General features: G+C 39.4%; 1 protein-coding gene across 7 annotated transcripts in view; it reads right to left on the bottom strand.

Moving 5' to 3' along the window:
• FAM53A (family with sequence similarity 53 member A) overlaps window positions 1-26,949 on the bottom strand; it is a 70,772-nt gene that overhangs the window by 26,157 nt on the left and 17,666 nt on the right. For 5 of the 7 annotated variants that reach the window (XM_032685768.1, XM_032685769.1, XM_032685767.1 and 2 more), the window contains exons 2-5: window positions 23,307-23,553; window positions 16,505-16,559; window positions 11,535-12,337; window positions 6,024-6,068 (exon numbers count right to left, since the gene is read on the bottom strand). In XM_032685768.1, coding sequence (XP_032541659.1) covers window positions 6,024-6,068; window positions 11,535-12,337; window positions 16,505-16,559; window positions 23,307-23,384 — 981 coding nt within the window. In that variant the 5' untranslated portion in view covers window positions 23,385-23,553. The remainder of the gene's footprint in view (window positions 1-6,023; window positions 6,069-11,534; window positions 12,338-16,504; window positions 16,560-23,306; window positions 23,554-26,949) is intronic. The other 2 variants (XM_032685773.1, XM_032685772.1) reach the window with 1 other exon arrangement.

The following is a 26,949-nucleotide window of genomic DNA, read 5'->3' on the forward strand; positions in this document are numbered from 1 at the left end:
TGGCTGTTCCTCGGAAAAGTTACAAATGTTAACAGTTCTACTGTCAAAAATCTTCATCAGTAACAGAAGGAATTCCCCTAGTTTTACACCATCCAGAGCTATACATGAACTCCATCAGAAGTACTGAAAGAGCATGGATTTGGAAGACCATTCGTGTTCAGCAGAGACATCAAATGCCATGGGCAGGACTCTCCCACTGAATAGAAACTGAGTTCTGATAATTAAGGACCCCAGGCTACTCTCAAAACAAGCCAAATTACCAGCAACTGGAAACTTCTAGCTTGCTGAAGTCATTATTTGTACTGCTTTGTACTGCTTTGAACTAAGGTAAAGCAACATAATCTTTGATATATCAAGGATCCTTCTGCTCATCTAAATCAATATGAAGCTAGTGCTACGTGCACACCAATATGGGCAAAACATATCTCTTGTCTCCCCAACTATAATAATTATTTTTAATAGATTAAACTTTAATCTCTGCTGTCCCAGAATGTACTCACAAGAACTAAGTGAACAAAAAAAAAAAAAAAGCCCAACAGGTAACCCTGTGAGAGCAATTCATGCTGCTTTTGTACCACGATATAAAAAGTTGGCATTTAAAGGTTTCACGTGTTAGATCAAATTATAAACTGAGTAGAAAATGTTTCTCTAAACCATCCCACTAAAAGGAAAAATACGTGTCAGATGCTAAAGCTTAGCAGGAGCAGGACACTAATTATCCATGATTCATTAGCCATCCCACAAGTCTGTTATTGCTTCCTCATATGGAAAGTTCTTAAGGACTGTCATATTCTGAAGCCTGGCAGTCAGATGACTCACTTTGAGACAAAACATTATTACCAAAATATAATGCCTGTTCCATACAGACATTGTAATCACCATTGTATTTGAAAGATGAAAACAAGGAAAAGGAATTCAGCTTCCCTTCCTCTGAGTCCTCCTCATACAAAACTCAAACCACAGGGGTGGCAATGGGAGGGGAGTGAGGAAGGGAAAAACAAATACTAATGTGGCTTCTACAACCAAACCCTCCACAATTTCAAAGCAGAATATATGCACAACACTAACATGCTGCAGGATGACCACATGAAAGCACAGCTTCAGAGAAGATAATGCATTACCACCAATGCCTTGCACACTGCCATTTGCTTAAGGACACCCTTAAAAAACTGAATATAAGAATTCAAGTATTTGGAGAATCCAAACCTAAAATTACACAAGAGTGGATGTGAAAAGAATGAAGTTTTTCCACAGTTAGCACATCTTCACCTACATAACAAAATAAAACACACAAGAACTAAAGCAAGTGATGAAGGAAGACCTGTAACTCAAAACAAGAAAAGACAGTTTAACAGTTACTTTTTTCCACTTACAAAGCTTTCTGGAAAAAATTAATTCAAGTTCCCAATAAGCATTTTATTGAATGAGATGGGGGGAGTCTCAATTACATCCCAGATTAAGAAAGAATCGGGAGAAAGTTGACAAGAAGTAGTTTCAACATCCCATTTTGTATTTAATTAAGGATGCCCTCTTCTCCAGCTGCATTCAACTGCAGAATTTCTAGTTCAACTGTAGAACTACCTGAACTGTAAAGTTCAAGAAATTGATACAGCAAACATGAATTGCTATCTGAGGTGCTTCTACCTGAGGAAAAGAAAACCCACTTTTTTTCCAAAGGAAAAGAAGAAACACTGACAGCCTTGAAATCCAGGCATCCTTCCCAGTTTAATTTGTTGGTATTCAACATCTACCATCAAGCAAAGAGGATCCAAACTCATCCACCGTAGTCTGCTGCTACACAGTCACTTACACCTCCCTGTTGCAATAACTGCACTCTACAGCCAGCACTGCTCTGCCAGGAAGCCCTCACAGCTTACACAACCCACTACATGGATTGCAAACAAAGTTTCACACACTGTTCAAAAGGAAAGTTAATTCCACAGGGCAGTGTCTCTGACAATTAAATCCACAGCATTTTTTCCCCCATTTTGAGCTGAGCTACATGTTCCTTATACACACTTGGATAAAGCTCACACGTTTTACATGGAAAGCCCAGACAAGTCAAGTAGCTACAGACCATAACATCATCTGGGATCTTAAACCCTATGAGAATCATTGTCAAGTTCAGTTATAACCTGTCCTGCCTTTCCTATAGACAGATGTTGGAAGCATGTTAGTGTTGTGCATATATTCTGCTTTGAAATTATGGAGGGTTTGGTTGTAGAAGTCACTTTAGTACTCGTTTTTCCCTTCCTCACTCCCCTCCCATTGCCACCCCTGTGGTCTGAGTTTTGTGTGAGGAGGACTCAGAGGAAGGGAAGCTTTATTTGCCTCCCTCTGAAAGAATGGTATAATCTATTATTTTTCTTCCATTTTAGGAAACTAAACTGTTCTCACTTCCACAAAAATCTATCACAGCACACTAACAAACTAAACCCCAAGCTTGAGTCTCTGCACCTCCCCATCAGTACAAGCTCCTAATGTTTGCTCTCCCCAAGGCCCTTTAAAGTCACTCATGGCACAAAGGTTGTCCTTTGCTGCTACACACATTTTGATGAAAGACTCGGTTCTTCCTCCAAGAGTACTTCTGATTTCACCTGGTACAGTATTTGAATTAATTTTAAAAAGTTAAAACATAATTTGCTACATTGTTTTGCTAGTTATTAAGCATAATACCCAGTTTTAAAAATAAAGATTTTCAAGCACTTCAAATTAAAAAAACCATCTGGGAAGGGATGGAAAATGAACATCAGTTTTGCAACACCACAGTGTTAATATGAACTATGTAATTATAGATAAGCCTTTTAACTGATTTTAACAAAGTCACTCTTGAAACAGAAAAATTTAGAGACCTCCTACGTTACTTTCACACAACAGATGTGCAGTTCATCTATTTAGGTTTAGAAGGATGAAAGAGCCATACAACTATGACTGAAATGACAAAATCCAACTCAAAACTGATTGTCAGATAGTAACATAACGCCCAGTGGAAAATACAGATTTCTGACAAGGTTACAAAGCTGTCTTTAAGCTTAAGTCAACTACTTATCCCACAAACGTATACTCTAAAAATAGTTTCACACCTCCCTGAAAATACTACTGCTATTTAAGCAAGTTCCTGCTCAAACAATGGACACAGTAAGAGACAAGCACTAGATGCTACACATGATTAAGAAATTTAAAAGAATGCTATACTGATTATAACAGTATAAAATAAAGTTGTGCTGGTCTGGGATGGGTTCTTTTGTTTGGTTCAGGTTTTTTTAAATGTTTAGAGTTTAAGCCTACTTACAGACTTTTTGTTCTGATGCAATACATGTTAAGGAACTTATTCTTTTTTTTTTTTTAAGTTTTGAAAACAGCAGTCAATTATTTTTGACATAAGAACTTCAACATAGTAAGCAGCATATATATAACACTTCACAAACAAGAGTAAATAAAGCTTAAGATGATTAAAAAGGTTTATCACTTTCTACAAAATATTCATTTCATTAACCTGTTTTATTGGAGTACTTTGAAGAGGTTTAAATTATTCAGAGACCTAACTATTAGCAAAAGGAATAGTCTAAATGTTTGACTGGAAATGGAGATCCAGCTGAACATCAGTTGGTCCTACTCAAGTCCTCAAAGCTCTGCAAGAAGCTCTAAGTCCTTGACTATTATTTCTTGGAGCAAAAACCTACTGCTCCTGTGTAGTTCTAACTCATGAAAAAAAAATTCCAGGCAAAAGCACACTGTCATTACTAAATGTTTCACAAAACAGAAAGGTGTAACTGGGTACAGGTTCCTGGGCTCTAAATACCATACTTAATACCTGCTATCCCTCCTCCTGCAAAAGCTGCTTTCAAACAGAGACTAAGAGAGCTCATACATTTTCATTAACTAGAGGACCAGGAAGCTTAAAGTTCTATTTTCAAGAAATATGATCATGACAGTAGGAAAGAGATCCAAAAATACATGACACTATCTTAAGTGAGTCTGAATGAATATTATAGCTTAAGTGAAACTGCCTTTGCTCCCCACAAAAGGTTCTTTATCTGCTAAGGAAACCACATTCCTGGAGGCATTTAAAAGGCTACAGTGGACCAAATACTAGAAAAACATATACTGTGGGAAGTAATCAGGCACTAACAGAGAATGAGACAGGATGATTTAAGACATCTTTCCTCACCCATGATTTCCTCAACTGGTTTTTACAGATTGACAGCACAAACTTTGACTCAAACTGCTGTACATTATCTTTCATTTAATTTGAGGATATGGGAGGTTTAATCATACTACAGAGCAGATGCCTATTGCTCAACTTCAGGGAAGCAGATTTAACAAAGAGCTCAAGCCAAAATGCTTGGAAATTTCTTAAGACATCTCTTACCCAGAGGCAGGTGCAGAGCTCAGTAATTTCTGAGCTGTTTCACAATCACAGTGGTGCTGGGACTGTCACTGGCCACCACTGAAGTTTGCTCAAGAAGTCTCTCCCTTTTGTAAATGCCACAAGAATAGACATATCAAGAAACTGCTCCAGCTTTCCACCTACCTGTTCCTCTCCAAAGAGAATTTCTTCCTGATCTTAGCAATTCTCTGGCTTCTTAACTGATTTCCAATGAACAAATAAGATACCTTGACCAACCTCTAGCAAATTGCAGCTGACTTGCACTTCGTTATTCAAAATCCTGGAGACATAGAAGTAGTTTACTTTCACTCTGCTGAAGCTTAGAAAACTTACAAGTATCTTATTGCATTCCTTTCCATTCAGACATCTGTCCCACAAGACATAAGGTTACCCTTAAAGAAAAAAAAAACACCACACTTTGGAAATACCGAAGTCTTTAGCCTCTTACATGTAGGGGTACACTGTACAGGCAAACAAACATTTTTCTTGACGTCCATTGCTAACAGTTTCTTTTCAGCTATAAATTATGTTTATGCCTAGAAGTGGATTTAAACCACTGATTTATTTAGCTGGACAATTTTGATACAATTTTTGATACCATCTTGATATGTATATACAAATGATGTTACCGCTTGCTTTCCCACTTTATGATCACTTACAGAAATTATTACCATGGGAAGAAAAAAAGTCCCAGAACTGTTTTTCAAAGCAAAGGTAGGCCAGAATTAGTTCTATTTTTCGAATGTTAAGTTAAAGGTTCCCCTGGGAATAGGCATTAAAACAGGTATTAAAATTTCAAACAAGAACTAAAATTCTGTCCCTGGCTGAACTGTTTCATTCATAGTTGTTCTTTTTGGTCCTTAAGCTAATACAAAGGGAAACTACCAGTGTTATGTATTTATATTTGCTACCATTTTATTGATCCCAATCAAACCCAGCCCAATCCTCCTCCACATATTACTCATCTGTATTGCATTTTCCACAAACCATATTCCAAAAGCCAAGGGCATCAAGGGTGCCCTGCAGCAGAAGATACCCCCACATACAGTGCAAGGACATCTACCATCTATTTTATCAACACAGCACTGACTGTCAACATGTCATTCACAGGTAGGAAAGAAAAAAAAAATCAGACCTACATTCTGACCAAGAGATGCTGTAGTACACCTTGCAAGTGCACCACAAGAGCTTAAGGGATTAAAACCTGCAATCACATTAAAGATCTTCCCCAAATCACACTACACTGGTGTGCAGGGCAGAGAACAGCCTTTGCTGACTCCACTGTATCCACAAGCAGAAATTACATCTACCCCAAATAACCTGTTTGTTCCCATTTTGACAGGAGGTTACAAGCTTTACATAAGCATCTCAAGCTATTTAAAGAAACATGGTTACTATTTACAGCACACAATCTGAATGAACTTCATGAGCCAGTACTTAACCTACTTTAGCCAGTGTAGGCCTGACTCACAGGACACTCTGATTGCTTTGTAAGGGACTCTGTACCACTTATCTTGCACGTGCTAAAACAGCAGCCTGGGAGAAAGCCTAACATGAGAGAGCAGCTATTTCACTACACTACTTACATGCAGGAAAACTGTCTTTGCTATGTCCATTCTTGGATTCTACTTACAGCAGTAACACTGATTGTGCAGCTCAGGAACATTAATCCACTTTGCTGTAGCATAATCAAAACGAACAAATTTACTGTAACTATGCCTAACAGGGCATAATTCAAAATCTTCTGGACAACAAGAATTCTCGGAATCCAAGGAGAATGCCTTAGAGCTTATTTTGCTTAAACTTAGTGAGGTCACAGTATAGCTAATTCATAAACCTGTCCACATACTGACCATTACAGTAATCTCAAGGGGCAGAAAACCCAAAATCAATGCTTGATAGTTCTCAGATTGCAACCACACGTTTTGTTACTCTGGTTTAGATACTTATACGAAATAATTAGTATTACAGCTCACCCTTGCATCTATTCACATTGGCTTCTGCAAACTGGCCCATGCAAAGGAAAACTCAAGTAAGTGGATGCAGAGATTGGAGAAGAGAGATCAGGAGTTACACTGCAGGAAAAGCAGCACTCATCTGACTCAAGTTCAGTCACAGCACTGCTGATGTGTTCTGCCCTTTATTAAGTACTGCCTCCTCATCAAACCCTTCAGGGAAACATATCCAGCCCCAACATTCCCAACATTTTAAAACTACCATGGAAATCACTATCAATCAGTTCTTATGTTTATTCTCACATGTAAGTGATACTTATTTTCCTGTTTCGGTTGAAGTTGACATCTTTGACTTATGTGTTCACACTCATTCCTGTAAGAAAACATCCTTAATATACAGAGACATCATTGTGACCTGCAGCATAAAGTCAATAACCATAAAGCAGAGACAATTTGAGTTCAATTTACTTGAAAAATCAAAGTTATACACGTGTTTTGCCTATTCAAGACCTTAAACTTCAAGAAAGATAATAAATCAAGCGTTCAGGTATTTGCAGGTGATGATGACCTGTTTAGAAACATTAAACTCTTGTGTAACACTGTGAAGGTCCAAGATGTGGGGTTAAAAAGAGCAAACTATCAAGAGAAAAGAGTAGATGCCAGAGTCTGAACCACCAGTGCACACTCTGAAGCCCTCAAGATGCACTGTGGCAGGAGCCAGGCCATGCTGGAGGAAGTATCACATTGCACATTCATTGTTCCTGCATCCCTCAAAGCAGCTGTTCTGGTCTGGCAGGGTGCCAGCTACAGCTTCGGCCTGACCTGGTGTGGCACTCAGGATCTGCCTCAGTACCAAGAAAATCCACTACTATAAACTCCAGATGACTTTAAACTATTTCTAAGAGAAGCCTCCCCGGCCAGGAAATCACAACTTCAGTCCCTGAGATCCTTCACTGTTTAGAGACCCTTAAAACTTATCACTGTGTTGTCTTACCTAGTCTAATGTTAATTAATGCATGAGATGCCATAATATGGAATTGTTGAAACTATTACTTATGTGGTTAAAGCCAGGTATTTAGTATTAACTATTTAAACAAACCAAAGACCACTTCAGATAACATGTTACTGTAGTTTGGGATTTTTAAGTATGATACCAAGATTATTACTTTTTGGAACCCCATGCCACCACATTGGGGGTGGAGTAGCACAAGAATGATAAACACCAGGAAGGCTTCAAACTACAGTGTGTTGTTTGATCTGAAACAGAATTAAATCTCACTGTCACAGCAGGACTTGCTTACACACTAAAAAACACGTGCAACCTCTTGGCTGTTCTTTCCTTGTCGCACCTCAGGATCAACTGACATAATTCATGAAGCAGAACACTGGAAAAAGCTCAGCAGTTTCCACTTCAGTAAAGAAACATTTCTGTCCTTGTACTGCAGTTACCAGTCTAAACACCACCTTTGCTCATTCTGTGGCGGCCTCTAAGATGGAGCATGTTAGCAGGGGAGCACAAGCCCAAGGAGGCTCTTTGCCACACACTCATCTTCAAATTCCAGGGTGATGGGATTTGCCTGCACTCCTCACTGGAACAGCTTATTTGGGTGTTTTACAACTCATACAGCTCTTCCTGCTCACATAACTGAATAGAGAAAAGTAATTTTGAGCCCTGAGAGGCTGAAAACAGCTATCATATTTTCTTATCTTTTCCTACAGTCTTTTCTTTGTTTTTACAGCTGTCTTCATGTTCTAGAAGGTCTGATGTTTCACAAGTTTGTATTTTCAGCTTCTAGTCCAGAAAAAGATCCTTCCAGAATTTAGCACTATGTGAGAGCTAAGCAGTGGTGTACAGCAGTCTGCCTGATCATTCTATTTCTACCTACATGAATCACTCCCTTTACTGGATATTTGACACAAGAACTGAAGATATGGCATATTCCTTCCCAAGAGGGCATGAAAACCTAAAACAGAGGGGGAATGAAGTGTGAAAGTCTGTGGAAGAATAAAACGAAATGAAAGTACAAAGAAATAAACAGTTTATGGTGTTAAGAGTTGCCTGATTTCTTTCTTTTCAATAAAGGTACAAATTAGAATATTAAAGAGGAAGGAACATGCCATGAACAAGCACAGAAATAAATGATAGGTAGGGATAGATTAGTAATCTGATTTTTATCACCTATGAATTCTAAGCTTAAAAAGCAATGACAATGGAAACTTTGCTTTCAGAATCCGACTTTTGATTTTCTAGCAACAAAATTTAGCAAATAAGTAAGGACTGAAGCAGATCACCAAGTTCAGAACTCAACTAGCAAAAAAACCTGCTCAATAATGCAAAAAAAATCCATAACAAACAATAACCAACACCAAAACAGAAATAACAAGAAAATAAAAAACATCAAACCAAAAAACACCTTTCATCCCCTTCTACCTCTAAAGCTTCATCCAACCACAGCTATTCAAGATCTTCATTTAGATACAACAGCCCTTGCTTCAGGTTAAAGTAAATAAATCATTAATTCTGATAAATATTGATTTGAGAGAATTCCTTACTGAAAAGCCTTAAGCAACTTTGGCAGGTGTTTCAGTATCAACCTCTCAGGACTCCAGAGCAGCAGCAGCAATGTCTGCAGTCCCAAAACTTTGCTCTTCGTGCAGTCATGGCTCCAATATATGACTGCAGTATAAAGAATTCTCCCTTCCCAGCACCTTCAGATCTATCATCAGGTATAGCTGACCCATGTTAAGTTCCCCACAAGCAATGTTATCTAACTGCTGACCTGGTTTCAAGCAACTACTTGATAAGTTGAGCTTTTTAGGAAGACTTGAGAACATCAAAATGTTTTCAGTAAAGCTTAGAACAAAAATCCTTAAAAGCCCTTGTTTCCAACAGAGGTCTTTCATAAACTGACTTAGAAGTGAATTTGAAATCACAGAAAAAGTATTTTTGGAAACAATAAGGAGCCATCAAGATACATGAAAGAAAGGTCTTACTGAACTTCCCCTAATCTTAGTCCTGATCTTCACTGAGCTGCATGCAGATATAGGACACATCCACTTCTTGTGTGACACTTCAAAACAAGCCTTCTGTAGTATTAGTTCATAATATTTTGCACAGAAGTAATTTTGTTTAACACCACAATGTAAGTTTCAAAGCATATACATCTACCAGGATTTGGGGCATGGGGAGAAGGTAATGGGTAAGCAAACTGTCATACTGAAAAGTCCCAATATTTCTTGTAAGCTTAATACAATTTTTACTTCAAATGTTTTCAGAACTTGCCTAGTTTTTAAACAGATGTTTCCATTAAAGTTTAGCATGTTTAGAAACTGATGTATCTCCAAACTATACTTTGTGCCTTTGATTAAATACACAGTAGTATCTCGATAGGAAGATTCTACTGAAACGGCTGGAAAAAACATTCATCAGGCCTTGACACTGTAAAATGAACTTTGTTGCATAAACTACTCAGTTTACCATGAAAACATCATTTCAAAATAGGCCTTACAGGAAAAAGTAGTCAAGACTGGCTGAACATTAGTCTAATGGTAAAATTCTGCAGCAAATCTAAACAGCCAAAAAGCTTCCTATAGACATGGGCTGTTATCAGGTTCTCTCCACATATACCCACACCATATGGATTACTTAGAAGGTGTAAAATCTGAGCAAATGAAACTGTTCTGCCACTCTGAAATACTGCAAACACCTTCAGAGCCCAAAGAATGCAAGCATCAAGACTAGCAAAAAAAAAAAAAAAAAAAAGGGCAGGTTCTGAATTTTTACATAAAGAAACCTGCATCAAGACCACACAGAAAGTTGAAAGGCAAATCCAATAATACTTCTGGTCTAGATTAGCAAACTAATCCCAGCAGTGATTAACACAGAGAAACAGGTAAGATCTGATTAGCTATCTAGTAAACTTGCATCTTAACCAAAACTCTGAACACTGTCTACTCATAGTTAGAACAGAGCTGGTTACCAACCTTGTCAATAAGCAAATAGATTGTTCTGTATGGCTTGTCAACCCATTACCTACCCCCAGAGTTTCACCAAAAAAGTATTTACATTTAAAGACAAAAAATCCTTTAATCTATAAGGAAGTTGAACTCACTAAAGTACAAGAGAGGGACAGATGCCATTATACACACTTTCAGCTAAGAGGATACAAATTAGTTAACATCAGTTCAGCTCCAATACCTTACCAGTATTTTTCCCCACACATTTCTATGTAAAGCCTACTAATACCAGGGTACCACAAACTGGACATTTTAGCCAGCATCCCATTCTAGTCAGCTTTTCCTTCGCACAGTGCAGGGACACTGGTGCACAACTACGTCCTTTCATTTTTGTTGCTACTTCTGCAAGCTACCTCCTCCTCACTACTCTTAACCAGACCTGGAAGGTTTGTGTGAGTAGGTCTGTTATCTGTTGTAGGCAGTAGGATTATATTCACAAGTATAAGATCGAATTTTACATGTTAAACTGTAGCACTCAACTCTGTGGACACAGAAGCTTCCAAAAAATGAGCTGTATACATGCATTTGTATTACGTGCAAAGTTATAGGCATAAACTAAGTTTACTAGTTTTTGTATTAGCACCTTTACCCTCATGAGTGAAGTAGAATTTTGAATAACTGGGAGTAAAACACCTCTCTGTTGAGCTGAAGCAGTTGCCATATTAGAACACTATTTCCAACTTGCTTATTAGATGTTTCTTTAGTTAATCCATTTATAGGGGCTCGCTTGCTCTTATTTAGCCTTATGGAATTACTCAAACTGTAAGGGGAGGCTTAATCAAACAGATTTGAACAAAATTACTGAGAACTCATTGCATCTGGGAACATGGTGACATTAAGTTTTTTGCTACCATGTTCACTCCCTTCCCCAGGGTTTCCTTCATTTTTGAAAAATTAAGCCATTTTTCTTTGGCCTCTGCTTCAAGGATCTTTTCAGAGCTCTCTGTACTCAATATCAAGTAGACTGGACTTCAAGAACTGGGTTTTGCAAGCAAAATATAAGTTGCTAGAGGGTATGGCACCCTATAACAGCCTGCTATCCTGCTGAATGTGATATCCATCAGCACAAGGACAGAAGCAAACCTGCGACAACTACAAATTAACGCAGTTTAATCTAGAAACAGCCTTCCTGCAAGAGTTCCCTTCCCACACTGAGGAAAGTAAGATCTCACCCGTGTCATTTTAAAAAAGTCTAACGATGGCCTGTTCCATCGTACATCCTCCTCCCGTCTGCGCTTCAGCCGGCTTTTCTTTTCGTTCAGGACGCAGGGCTGAGAGCGGCACCTCAGCAGGCCCTGCCGCCGGCTGAGCTCGGGTGTGGAGGTGGGAGTGCTGTTGGCTGAAGGCAAGAGATTTCCTGTCTCGGTGATGTGCTCCTGGGAGAGGGAGAGGCGGCGCCTTGGGTTAAAGTCACAAGGGCCTCCGGAATTCCAGCGGGTACTCGAGCTCGTGCTGCCCTCGCTGCTGTCCACAAACCCGCTGCTGGCAGAGGAAGGTCTGGGTACTGGTGATGTGTTGAAGCTGGTGATAGTGAAGACGTTGTTTAGGGACAGTATGTTTTGTGGCAGACTGATGCTTGTGCTTCTCTGTAAGGTTGCACTTCCATGACTGTTGCAGCGCTGCAAGGTCGCGCTGCCGCCGCTGTTACAGCGTCTCTTTGACACGGGAGTCCAAACCTTGGAATTGCCAGGCTTCCAGGGTGACCGACAGCGAGCCAGCTCGTCTGGCTCCGAGAGGGACCTACAGTGGCGTTTGGTTGGCGGTGCCAAGGGCTGACCCGAGTTTTCGTTAAGGTTTAATTCACTTATCCATCCTGACACCATGGATGTGTTGGAAGATTCCTGCTGCCACTGCAGACTACCATTACTGGCAGTGCTGGTGCTGAAGGGGCACACTGGGAAAGGGTAAGCTGAATTCCTTGTTGTGTCAGTCTGGATTGGGTAACCCCCATTTAAAGCTTTCCAAGGACTCTCTTCTGAAAACAGAAAAAGATACAGGTGAAAGATGAAAAGGGAAAAAACTTGTTTGTTTTAAACCTAGTTTAATGTAAAACCATCAAAGGCAAGCCTAGAAGGATGAGCCACAAATACCCAGCTATTAAAGTTTCACACTATAGTCAAGTATTCACTTTATAAAAACTTAGAAAACTCCAAAAACATGAAGACTGAAGTATTTCAGGAGCCAATCCAAGCATTCCAATGTATGCAACTTGTTAATACTTCTCTCTGTATACTGAACGATTACAGCACCATGTTTCTCAGAGAACAACAGGGACAGTTTCCTAGTGCATTGCACACACCACAATTAAAACATGTAACAGTGAACAACCTCAGGTACAACCAAAAGGGATTAACAAGTAATGTGAGAACCCATCAGGGAATTTTTATTCTTATTTTTTTAATGCAAGAGCAGAGTAATCTCTTCAAACTGCTGTTTGGCTGTTAAGCTTTTCTATAAAGAACACCTTACTAAAGAAAACTTGCAAAGGGTATTCAAATTCTGTGGTGTGAAAAGCTTTAAATCAGATTGTTGCCTTTCCCCCCCCACTACACTTTGGATATAAGCAAAAAAAAAAATATCTTAATTTAATGCATAAAATGAGTATCCTTTAAGAACCTCCTGCAAGTTTTACTGTGAATGCAGACATAGTGCACAACTTCTCATCTGAAGTGGCAATGCTGGGTTAAAAGCAGTCTGCCAGTGCAGCCTCTCACTCTTTTGTGAAGCGTTTCTTTGAGAACATTCTGCACATTTTACAGCTGTTCCTCCACATTATACAATGAAGTGTAAGAAGAACTACAGCAGACTTTGGATTTGCAAATTGAAAAGCAGCAAAACTGTTGGCCAGCTAACAGTGCTTCATGCTTGGTTAGAAAATTTGCTAATTTAAACCAATTAGCCAAGTAAGTTTCACTTATCCTAGCTTTAAAGAAAGAATATTTAAAATAGCAGGTTTTTCCCATACGCCTATTTTAAGAACCTAGATACAGCCTAAACATTAAATACTAGTATATTCTTATGGTTGACTGTCTAAACTAAGTTTTAGAGTGGTTAACAGATAAAAGATTTGCTGAGTAGCTTTAAAAGTTGCAAGCTCAAATAGTTGTACATGTTCCATGCCCAAAGTATGTCATGGATTATCCTGTTTATTTGGATCTTATTTAAAGAACACCCTATTGTCTCAAAATCATTTAACTGTGCAGACAGCTGGCCTATTCAAACATGTTTTATTAGAATTCCTCTGTCCTTCCTCCTCTATTCTTTCAGATGGGTACAACCACATACTGTGCTTTGCCTTAAGCATGTAAGCTCTTCAAGGCAGGGACCATCCATAATTCAATGCAAGTAAAACAGCCAACACAATGGGATCCAGCTAATGTTTGAAACTCCTAGCATCTACTGTAGGACAATTTCCTAGCTTGGACTGGCCTGATCTTCAAAAATACTTAGGAAGCTTTCTCCCAGGCCAGGAGGCTGGTTTAAAGTTTACTGTAAAAAAAAAAAGTCAAGAGATGCACCTGTGTTTTAATTGTTTATGTGGTAGGAACACCTAATCATTTAGACTAGAAAAGACCTAAGATCAGAGTAAAACCACTAACCTCACACCACCAAGTCCACCACTAAATCATGTCCCCAAGCACCACACCTACACATCTTTGAAGTACCTCCAGGGATAGTGACTCCATCACTGCCCTGGGCAGCCTGTTCCAATGCTTGAAAACCCTTTTGGTGAAGAAATTTTTCATAATATCCAATCTAAACCCCACCGGTGCAACTTGAGGCCATTTCCTCTTGTACTATCACTTGTTACCTGGGAGAAGAGGCTGACCCCCACTTGGCTACAACCTCCCATCAGGGAGTTGTAGAGACAAATAAGGTCTCCCCTGAGCATCCTTTTCTCCAGCCCCAGCTCCCTCAGCTGCTCCTCATAGGATTTGTTCTCCAGAGCACAAACTTGTGCCCTCAATCCCCTCATCCAGATAATTGATAAAGATACTAAACAGAACCAGCCACTGTGCCCTCAGAGATACCACTGGTGACTGGCCACCAGCTGGATGTAATTCCACTCCCCACCACTCTCTGGGCCTGGCCATCCATCCAGTTTTCCACCCAGTGAACAGTGCACCCATCCAAGTCATGAGCAGCCAGTTTTTCCAGAAAAATGCTGTGGGAAGCTGTGTCAAATGCTTTACTAAGGTCCAGGTGGACAACATCGACAGCCCGTCTCTCATCCACCACACAGGTCACCTTGTTATACAAGGAAACCAGGTTGGTCAAACAGGCCCTGCCTTTCATAAAGCCATGGTGGCTGGGCCTGTAGTTCCCCAGATCCTCCTTCAGGCCATTCATGCAGATGGGCATCTTATTTGCCAACCTCCACTCACCTGGAACCCTTCCAGTGAGTCAGGACTGCTGGTAAGTGATGGAAAGTCGCTCAGTGAGCACTTCCACCAGCTCCCTCAGTATTCCTGGGGGGATCCCACCCAGCCCCATAGACTTATGTGTGCCTCAGTGGTGTAGCACATCAACCATTTCCCCTTGGATTGTGGGGGCTTCATTCTGCTCCCCATCCCTCTCTTCCAGCTGAGGGGACAGGTACCCAGAGAACTGGTCTTACTATTAAAGACTGTAGGAAAGAGGGCATTAAGCATCTCAGCCTTGCCCTCCTCCTTTGTTCCTATATTTCTCCCTGCATGCAGTAAAGGATAGAGACTCTCTTCAGCCTTCCTTTCGTTGCTGATGCATTTATAGAAACAATTTTTAATTGGGCTTTTTGGCAGTAGCCAGATTAAGTTCTTTTCGGATGCTGGCCCTTCTAATTTTCTCCCAGCATAACCTCACAACATCCCTGTAAGTCCTCCTGAGTTGCCTCCCCCTTCCTCCAAATGTCAGCCCTCCTCTTTAACTCAAGTTCCAGCCAAAGCTCTGTTCAATCAGACCAATCTTCTTCCCCACTGGCTCATCTTTCAGCACATGGGGACAGCCTGCTCCTGTACCTTTAGGATTCCCTTCTTAAAGCACATCCAGCCTTCCTGACCCCTCTGTCCTTCAGGACTGCCTCCCAAAGGACCCTGTCAACCAGCCACCTAAACAGGCCAAAGTCTGCCTTCCTCCAGAAGTTCAAGGTGGCAGTTCTCCTGATCCCCTTCCTCACTTCTCCAAGCATCAAACCCCCTAATTGCTATGTCCAAGGCGGCCTCTGAGCACATCACCCACCAGTCCTTCTCTGTTCACAACCAGCACGTGCAGCAGGGTATCTCCCCTGGCTGGCTCACTCACCAGCTGTGTCAGGAAGTTCTCTTCCACACACCCCCGGAACCTCCCAGACTGTTTCTTCTCTGCTGTACTGTATTCCCAGCAGACATCTGGTAAGTTGAAGTCCCCCATGACAGCAAGGGCTAGTGATTGTGAGACTTCTCCCAGCTGTTTGGAGAGTATTTTGTCTGCCTCTTCATCCTGGTTGGGTGGTCTGTAACAGGCTCCCACCAGGATACCTGCCTAGTTGGCAATGCTATTTAAGACAAAACACCATTTGCCTTTGAAACTCCACATGAACCAAGATTCACATTTTATGGGGAGTCCCACCGAGCAAATAAAAATCCTCCATGCTTAAGGAAAACAGGATATGCAAAATTTCAAGTCCATCTCTTAAAGCAGTACCAACTTTACATATCGATAAGTAAAATTTTTGGTTTTGCTAGATAAAACTCACTCTTATTCTAATAGGACCCAGGGGGAATAAAAGGAAATGACACTTGTATAAGGGCACTGGGCTTCAACTTGTATTTTGCATCATGCTGGATATTCTATGTGGCAAAGACTGTAAGAAGGTACATAAAGACTTTTACTAGCTGAGGAACCCGAAGAGATGTTTAACATGAAAAACAGCATTACTGTGCTTCTGTACACCAGAGCAGATATTGAACAAAAAAAGAAGTGTTACAAGGGCTTTTTACTATGCAAAGCAGATCACAAGTACAAAACTAACAACCAGCTATTCCCAGTATTGTTCAAAGACCAGCTTAAACCAGCAGGCTCTACAGCAGCATGCTCCATCCCCCTCACCTGATTTACAAAAGAAAGGCTGCTTGCTATACCAATTACCTCAGTAAAACACAGCTAAGGTTTCTGAAGAACTTACCATTGATTTCGAAAGGGAACAAGCTGCCACTTTTGTTCAGCTTCTCAGATGAGTACTGAAATCAGAGAAAAAAAGTTTTAAATGTAGAAAGAGTCAGCATTCATTTCAAGGAAACTGCATGCAGTTTTCAGTTTCCCTATATGTGCACTTAATGCCTTTAAAAGAATGGGGGTTTGCAGCATATCTTGAAGAATTTCCCAAACAGCTGATCTTTATAAATAAAGCCTCTGGTATGTAATTATTTGTAATGTTTTCTGATATATTGCTAAGTATCAAACTGTTTCAAGAGTTGCAACATTAGCTCATGTGAATAAACTGGAAAATTAAGAGCGATAATTCATCCTTAATGAAAAAGCTTTGATCTAATTCTCATTTCAGTGGAGAGGAAATTACAATCTGGCAGTTGGGTTTCCATTTTCAATCTTAAGGCTAGAAGGCAAAAAACACTTCATCTTCAACTAAGAGACAAGAATAGCTTTATCTAAATTAAATATACAAGCTCTTGAGGTTCACCACCATGAACACTGTTCCAATCAGGTTTTGCTAGTATTTTACATTTTTTTATAATCAATGTAGCAAAGTGTTCTCTTATTTCTTCGAGGTAGTAAAGCCATTGGAAAAAATCTTTCCTATCCTCAAAAACATCTCTTTGCACAGTAAGACAAATTAAGTTTGTATGCAGAATGTTTTCCATTTTCTTCACTAATTCTACCTAGAAAATATTGCTACAAAGGCATTCTTAATGGTCTAGATTTCTCAGACAAAGCATAGAGCTTGCCAGCCAGCCTCCTATAAAGGAGCTATAAATAAATGGCTCATGGCTCCATCAGCCCAAGGGTCATTATTCACTCCCCCACCACCACCTCAGGATGGAGAGGAAGATTGCTCTAAAAAAGAGCAACATGCTTTATGTGAACATTGTTCCTTGTGTATAGCCAAAGAAGATAGCATTGTACATACACTTCCTTTCCAGATACAAAGTCAATTTTTAAACAAACATCCTTGGGCTACAAAGCTTTTTTTTTTTTATTTTGCTGTACAGCAGCACACAGTGCTAGTGACAACTTTATATCCTTGAGCCCCACACGAGAGAAACACTAAGCTGTGGTGTTATTGTTTTAGAGGTAGGAAACAACGGGGAACAGATGAAAGGACAGGGCAGCAATCAGATCTTTAACCTTATTTTTTATCAGTGTCTGCATATGAGACAAGCCATTTCATTTTTACTTGACATTTGCCTCTGTAGATGCATTTATGGCTTCCCTTCAAAGCAGCTACTTTAAGTAAACAGCAGAACCCCAAGTTTGAATGTCCATTGGATTTGCTGATAATTAGACCTATTCAAACCATTTGGAGTCTGCAACCTTTCAGGTATATAGTATCCACATTTTAAAAAAAAAAAAAAAAATCAGTATCAATTGTTTATTCTAATCAGCTACCAAGGCTTCACACGGAACACAGGAGTAACAGTAGTAGTAACATTTCAGCTGTCCCTAAAGGGGAAGCACACAAATTAAGTGACTTCAGGTTTTTCAGCCAATTCCTCCCCTCGAGCTTTCCCCAAATGGAAGGCAATACCAACCTATTCAACTCTCAAATGGTAGCTAAGGAAAAGATGGTTTTGGAACAAAATTCTGTGTCAAAAAGTTTTATAGCTAATTTATCTTGAACCACATGGAAAATGGCAGTAAGATGACTTAACATTATCATAATAATTAGGGATGTTTAAGAGATTATTTATGTACACAGGCCAAGATATTCAATGCTCAGAAGGAACAGAACCTCAAGGACAATCCTGGGTGACAATTATTAGATTGATATTTAGTTTTCACAAATAGCTTTCAGTCAAATGCATCTTTAACAAGGTTCTCTTCACCAATGTCCAAGTTGTTTGACTCCCTGCACTTTAACCACCTTAAAAAGCCTTGTCCATCTGGTAGAGACTAAATCGCTGTATCTTTGACAGCTGTGAAGCACTGAAAGCATTTTTTGAGGGGAACATGGAAAAAGTGGGATCACACACAGAGACTATCTGTACTCCAGAGAACTGCAATGTTCTCTAACACAGACAGCAACCACGCCCTTGGAGCTATTTCTGATCAGCTTTTACTGAAGTCAGTGCTCAGGTCTATGACAGACCAGATGCATTTCCTCTGCAACTTGTCTCGTAAGTGATCATTTACACAGAATCTTGCTAAGCTACCAAAAAGCTCTTTGCTGAAGATTCAGACCAAAAACCTTAAGAATGTCACATGTGACATCACATGCCGAAAAACAAGATGCACCATTTCCAGTAAAAGCTCAAGGCACTGAAATAAGGGGTGAGTGACTAAGGGTATAATAAATAACAAACCTACTTTACAATATATACTTGGCTTTCTATAACTGAAACTAAAATACTTGGAAACACTGTCTGCTGGTGTATTTTAATGATGTCTGGAAGTCCAAACTTGAGTAGACTATCAGGTTGTAAATTCTTTATGGGAGGGGGGATCTTTTTATCTATACAGCACATGGCACAAGTCCCACTAGATATTACTGTAACAGGGCACTGAACCAGTTTATCAGCTCTCCTGGGCTGGCCATGCTCTACCCTCCCCCATTCATTCCCTCTGTGTTATGATCTACCTGAAACTTCCTCAATGAAGTGCTTTTTTTTATGACTAGGACTGAAAAGAGACCGCAGTTGCTGAGAACCTTGACAGGGAAGTCTGCTGCCCTCTTTGTGAAGGAAATCTTCCTTAGAATAAGGCCAAATTATTCGAGAAGGTCAGCTTCCTGAAGAGGAAACACATTCATCTTCCAACTACTGCTTTTTGAATAGATATTAAAACACCCACCAAGATCCCCTGCCTCTTGAGAATTTCCTAGGCAAAAAAGGCAGATTCTAAGATAGACACACGAAACAATAAAACAACAATTTTCACCTGAGGTTGGAATTATTCACTTCATGATAAAAAGTGCATCTATTTTGAAATGCTTGTTCACAAATAGAACCTTTTTTGTGCAGATGGAGAGACTATGCTCAAAAGGAAAGGAAATGCGTGGTACAACATTTAGGACAGTGCTGCAAGTTTCAGTTGGTTTAGTGAGTCTTAGCAGCTGTTCTTTCGTTAAAATATTCACTCCAAAAGACACCTAGTCTGAACTGAGTAAGTGGTAGAGCCATGCAAGCGAGGCTGACAACGAATTATAATTTCCATCACTAATTTAAAAAGTGTTCTTTGCTCATGGAAGCCAACTGCAACAAAAATAATTCTGGCTATTCTTCTACACTCCAATCTACTACATTAACAACTTCACAGCCTGTGCTATCCTCCTCATTATTCTCAGAATGACAACTTCATAATTTTAAAATTAATGGCTTTAATTTCGAGACAGTTTTTTCAAGTTTACAAGTGTATCTGAGTTATTCCAATTTATCAGCACTCTTTCCAAACCACAGGAAAGTCAGTGTTTCTCACTCAAGTACTAATTTAACCACCACCACACAGATGGGACTTGGTTTAAATAGGCCATGCCAGACTTCCATCTCTCTACCAAATATCCTTCAAAGACAACTACCTAGGGAGGAGTGAGGAGGAACATTTGACCCTTTCTCAGGATGTGAAGAAGTGATTAAGTCAAGTCTTTGGGTCAGTGGCTTTCCATCCAAGAAAGTCAGCCCAATTCTAAGTCTTTCAACACAACTAAGACTCAAAAATTAAAAACAACGATAACCCACATGTACTGAAGGGTTTTACAGTAGAAACTCTTCCTTTCACAAGTGATTGTCTGGAAATCTTCACATTTCCTTCTTAATACCACACCCTGAAGTGTTACAGCTCACATGCTGTTACTTCACAAACCAACTCAAATACCAAAAGGTACAAGTTTAGTCAGAATGTACAGAAAAATCCTCAAGACTTTTCATTTAAGAGATCTGTGTTCAGGGGAATAGAAACCAACTATTTGATTAAATCCTGCTGTCAACCCATGAAAGCCACAATGTGCTTGCAGAACTTCTCACTGTTGCAAGGTAGAGTTGAGCAACCAGGGACATGACTTTACTTTGTCAGCTACAGTACTCACTTGAGATAAAAGCTTGGGACAGCCTTCCTGCTTCTACAGCAGGACACTCAATCATTTGGGTTTCTTTCTGAAGGCAGGTGCAGGACAAGGCTATACAACATAACTGAGCATGAACTGGCTAAATTACATGAGTTATACCACCTTGGAAAATTAGCATGTCATTTAACAGAGCAGTAAAAAGCTACAGCCAGTATTTTACAACATAAAAGAAAGGTACTTTGTCATCATAGAGTTTACACAAATGAAAAAAGTGTACTATGGCCTATACATGTTGTCTTTATGCCCAGCTTGGCTGGATAGCAAACAGCTTTGAAAGCACTGTTCTTTTTTCCTTTTATAACCCTCATTCATGAGCTGTATTACAGAATAGCTTTTCCCCAGCTATTTTATCTCCCTGTGCCAAGACAGCAACTTGTGCAGATGCACTGCAAAAGGTATCAGGAAACTGATAAGGGTTAACAACATTAACCCAGGTAAGAAAAGTTAAGTCTTAATCCTCGACCAGCTCACAATGTTTGTTCACCACATGATGCCACAAAACTTTGTGCCAGCACAAGGAACAGAAGGTACAGCAAGATCATTTCAGAATTGCTCTGAATTGCTGCTGCTATTAGAAGAAACTACAGCATTGACCTGAACTTCTTGCCAAAAAGACTAAATGTGCTAGCACTGATACTAGACCCCCACCAGTAGTCGTTTTCTCTTATTAAAATGTAGCAATTGTCTTTACCAGTGATACTTTTTACCCTCTTAGGTTTGCATTTTAGTCAGGAAGCCATCATTTGCTCCCAGGAATTCTTTTCGGTAGGGAGTAACCTAGTTGCACACTTTAATTCACAGTTGCTTCACTATTCCCACACCTCACTATGCAATTTCCACACTTTTTCAGGGTGCCATTGTGTACAAACAGAACCTGTTCCTGGCCCCAGAACCCGTTTTCTCTAAGAACTAAAGCACTTACAAAACCAATTACTTGACAGATAAAAGGAGGAGAGGAGCAGAAGGGTGAGGAGGAAACAACTGATGAGACATCATGTGCCATTTTCCGCTCCACTTGTTCTTTTTCATGCTTTATTGTAAGTACAGATAAGGACAGGAATAAAACAAAAACAATCTACAACACATTACAGAACATACTCCTGGTACAGACTCCACACAGTGCAAAAGCAGTAATACATCCTTCTCTATTCTTAGAGGTCTCTGGTCCAAAACCTACACTAACTATCAGCAAAAAGACAGTTCAGTTTCCAAATTCATGCGACCTTTAGGACCTCAAAAACTAGAAATTACAGGATGCCACTAGATGTTTAGTTACAAACACTGCTACTGGTTACAGGTCATCATTGGCTCACACTTAGGCCCAGACTTTAATTACAAATGATGACTTTGCCAGTTCACAGATACAGCAGATCCTCCTACAAATCCCAAGTGCTTCATCAAACTAGACAAAATAACTGCCAGTTGAGTGACTAAGCACTTCTGAGAGGTAACATCCTTCCAAGACCTTAAATCTGCCTTTCAAGAATAGCACATATTTAAGACGAAGAAAAAAGTAAAAGCAATTATTAGAGGAACTCCGAATGGACCTGAATGGTTTTATTTGAAAATAAAATCACTTGACTGAGGTTTACTATTAGATATCCTTACTGGACAAAGTATTGGATACATGAGAATTGCAGGTGTTTGTGCACAAACTCCACCTCATTCAAGATATGCTTCACCTGCTTTGTGCTCATGAAATAAGGAAGAAGTCCACTTGTTTAAATACAAGTTACAACAGAGGCAGAATCTTACTGTAAAAGTAACTGACATGCTTCAGGTCCGATGTCTGCATTATTATTTTTAAAAGTAACAGAACTAGAGTTGAACAATACTTTGACTTTTAGTCAAATTATTTTTTTTTTTGTGCCCCATTGGAACCTTCAGGTTTGACCTAGAGAAGGGTGCCACTGCAATTAAAGTCAGTAAAACAAAGCTATTCTGCATTACATATAGAATATGGTCTCCGGGTTCTCAGGCATTGATGAGAGACTGTTCTGCATTGCATACTCAGGAGTAGATAGTATTTCATTCACAAAGGAATAGATTCCTTAGTGTCTGAATAACATGCTTGAACTACATCATGGGTCCAGAGATTAAACCAGCAGAAAATAACACTATAAACATTACAGAATTTTTCAGAGCACCAGGCCTCTGAGACACTGACAGAGCAATGATCTGCTCTACTAGCATCAAAGAACAGCCTGACAGTGGCCTGACTTTTAATTGAACTGTTTTTATTTGATGACCTGTTCTCCTTTTTCCCAGTGCTGATAGTTAACCATGTGGCAGTCAGGGATTTTTGTAAATACTGTTGTCAGATACAAAGATATCAAGCACTTGGTTATATGAAGTGAAGAAAACTTCAACCCATACAAGTACTTGGTTTTTTGTAAAAAAGAAATCCTAAGATCTGATAATTCTTTTCAGTCATTAGAACACTATTTCATTAAGAGAACCGTCTTTTCACTATTTAAATTGAAGCAGTAAGGTTAAAAAGGTCATTAAAATAAGGAAGCATCACTTCAAGAAGGGACCATACACTTAAATTTTACTTTTTTTCCCCCCTGCTTACAACTCTCACCCCACTTTGCAAACCAGTCCTAACTTAAACAGCTGAATTCTGGCTGATCTACATTCTTGAATTCATTTTGTAGTTCTGAGTGACATGTTTTTTTTAGTAGATCCTTACCAGATTAATATTGTATGTTTTACAGGTCAGATCATCCAAGCTCTGGTTCTGCAGCTTTTCAGTTATTAGTGTTACCATGGTAGTTGTTCCTTTTCCACTGCTCACACAGAAGTGTTGGAGGCTCTTCAGTCTCTTCTTTCAATACTCATGAGCCATTTCTGTTTTGGTCTAAAGTCTTGAGATTTATGCTTCCATCTTACTGCCAAAGTTTATTTCCAAATGCTGTCAGTGTATCATGTCTGATTTCCTGTAAAATTGGAGCGGAAAAAGGAAAAAGTCAGAAAAATTCTTGTGTACATTGTAGTTAATATTGCAATAACACAACTCTTATTTGGACCATGCCTTCATGTAAATATATCCCTCTGTGACCAGTGCCAACACCGGGCAATTCAGATTACATGTCTCCACTCATGAAAGAATACTCCTATTGAGGTTTCAATGATTACAACTTCAGAAAGGAGATGAGATTCATACATAGTAAAGATCAGGGCATTATTTCACTGTTTCCTACTATTAAACTGATTCTACATAGGATTTTGATCCAAGGCAGAAGGAAGACTTCAGCTTTCCCTCATTTAAACTAGCCAGGTATTCTGGAATAGCATATGAAACACACACATACCCACCACGCTGTTCTGCACATTTAACCATTTCAAGACATTCTACCACATTGTTTCATCACTCCCTAAAAAGAAAAGTGGAGCACTGGGTAGCTCCAACACCTACTTTTAATGTATTCCTCTGGTTTTTCTTTTTTTTTTTTTTTCCTAAGGTTACATAACTGTTACCTGTCAGCAAACACCAGATCTCACACTGATAAGCAGGACAGATTCCCATGCACATAAAAGTATCACAGACAACAACTTAGATATCTTTATTCTGTGAGTAGTCATCTAAATCAAAAGCATTTGGTTCACCAGCTGCCTCTTTTTATCCTAAATATCCCCCACATATTTTCTTCCCTTCTCTCTAGTGAACTGCATTAACCATTCTTGCTTATGATTTAATTTGGTCAAGCATATTCAATGACCACTTATGGAATAAAAAGAGGGGAGAGATCCACACAGAGGTATTTCCAAATTTAAACAAAGCAACATGAGGCAGGGGGAAGGAACACTGATGCTGCTAGGACCTTAAGTTTTACTTCCATTTGCTAGTTTTTAATGTCTACAGTAAAAAAAGAATAGCAGAAAATAATAATTTTCAATTAATGTTTCCATAAAATATTGCCTCTTCCACACTGCTACACTTACCAGTTATTTAAATAACCAGTAGTAGCAAGGAAAAAAGCTACTTGAGGCCATGAGCCAAGTTAAACCCATTTAAAACTAAGATATTAATATTATTAATTGTGATGTTAGATTATCTTTTAAACCTGTTTCCTCTGAGTACATCCTCAAATATGATTTTCATATGCTAACCATACACTATTTCACCTTCACAGCAGTCTACCACATACTGCCTCCCCCTTAGCCTGAAAGCTGCCCCACAAACACAACTTCTGCCCATCTTTTGGCCTCATTCTGGTATCTACTTTTTTGTGTGTGCTATAAGATAGGATGCTTAGAAGCACTTTTTCACCACAAATAATGCCACCCAGATAGCTGAAACTTCAACTGGTCTGTTTTTACTGGATGTGTCTTGTCTTTCAGGGAAGCACACAACTTGAAATATTTACCACATCTTCTGAAATTACATCAAGTCAAATATTAAAAACCATCAAAGTTGCATATACACTGTTCCATATGAGCATCTGTCAAAGCCAAGTGTGGTTCACGAAGTGCTAAGCAAGTTTAAGGGCAAGCATGGGAACACAGCAGCATCTAGAGAAGCACAATCTAACACTGCTGTGTCCCTTTTACACCTGGTGAAGCTTAAACTAGATCTAGAAATCCAGAATAGAAGTCAAAATAAAGGCTGACTGAGGGTTAGAAATTGTCCCTATACAGACTGAAAATATACTGAAGCTGAAGACCTTAGTGGTGCAAAGACTTTCAGATCCATGTTGAGTATTTCCACAAGTAAGAATAAGATGAGCAAAATGTTTAAATTTCTTCTGTTTGGATGGGCCATAGAAGAATTTGTGTGAGAGGTTTTTTTCCTCAAGGAAAAAAAACAAATTAAACAAAACTACCATAGGTTGGAGAAAAAGGTTTTGATCTGTAATCAGTTAACTATAATGTTATGTTAATATTTTGCTTAGTACTTCTAATCTTCAAATATTTCCCTGAAATTTTAAGTCAGCTTAATACAAGCTACAATAAGGAGAGACTAGACAGAATGATATTAGATTTTAGTTAAGGAATCAATTGAATGAAAGGATAAAGGGAAACCAAATGAGATCACTGAAGCATGGCACTTTCAGAATCATGCTGAATTGTACAGTTACCCACATTCGTAAATCCTACCACCTACTGAAAGTTAATACTTGGGAGCTGCAGCCACTCAGGCCCTTTCTGACATCACGAAACCCAGTAAGTTCTGAAACACAATCAGTGTGGAAATTCCCCCCAAAAAAGTTTCATTTTAGCAGCTCACGCTTACCAGCAATACTTTTTCAAATGGAGACATGCTGCAGTGAGAAAGATTTTTTTTTAAGTTCACAGGGGTGAAAAGGTGCTGTCAGCCAGACAAGCCTTCATCTACTTGCTCCCACTTTCTACTGCTCTCCTCTGAGAGACAAATTCCATTTCTCAGTAGGAAGTACAACACTAAGAGTGAGTAGGGCTTTTAGTTCAGATCAGAAGCAGGCTTTGCAAGAGAATTCCTTCCTCATCTTCCTCGAATGTGCTTGTTCAGTACATTGGTATTAACTGCTTCACACTACAAATCTGTTCCTACTGGGCAGCCCCTGTTAATGATGACACAATGAATGTTTAAGGGGATGAAATGTCACCAACATGCTCCTACCAACAAAATCCATTCTAGGCTGCAGTCTGATACACCTCAGCTGCCATCACAACTGCCAACACATTTTCTTCCCTGGCTATTTGTGGCCCACAGCAGTGTGCCAGCACAAGTGTTTCTGCTCATCACAGGGAACTAGATCAAGGAATTTTTATAGCTGGATAAAACCAAAGCACTTCCTTTTGTTTCTGGGAAAAGTTGCTTTCCAGTTGGATCAGTTCCCCAGTCTGGTTTGCCATGAACTGGACACAAATGCTTGTGTGGGCACATTGTGGGATGCTGACACTGCTTGTCCAAGTACCTGTCCAACTACAGCATCAGAGGAAAAAAAAAAAGAAATAAGCCACACAAGAAAGCCAGTTGACATCAGCATTTCCTACACTGAGCTAGGCAGATTCTCCTATAATTAGGAATTAGACATCTCCTCCTGAAGCATGGTTTGAACATGTTTTGCTTCCATTTTCCTTTTACAATTCATACTCCTTTGACTAGTCAAACTTAACAGCTCAAAGTGATCCAAAAAACACCTCTGCAGCCTCAGTACCTCAACTCACTGACCAACATCCTCGTTCACTCTAATTGAAATGTTTGTACTCCACCAGGAATTGCTTCCCTCATCTTTGCTAATTAATATTGGCTGCCAGGAGACAAGAGATGCTTAAGAGTTGTTAAGCATTCTTAGCTTCACTCAGCTGTTATCATTTTAAAACTTTATTAACATGCGTTTTCAAGCATT

The sequence above is a fragment of the Chiroxiphia lanceolata genome, chromosome 4, assembly GCF_009829145.1.
Source record: "Chiroxiphia lanceolata isolate bChiLan1 chromosome 4, bChiLan1.pri, whole genome shotgun sequence".
NCBI classification, from domain to species: Eukaryota; Metazoa; Chordata; class Aves; order Passeriformes; family Pipridae; genus Chiroxiphia; species Chiroxiphia lanceolata.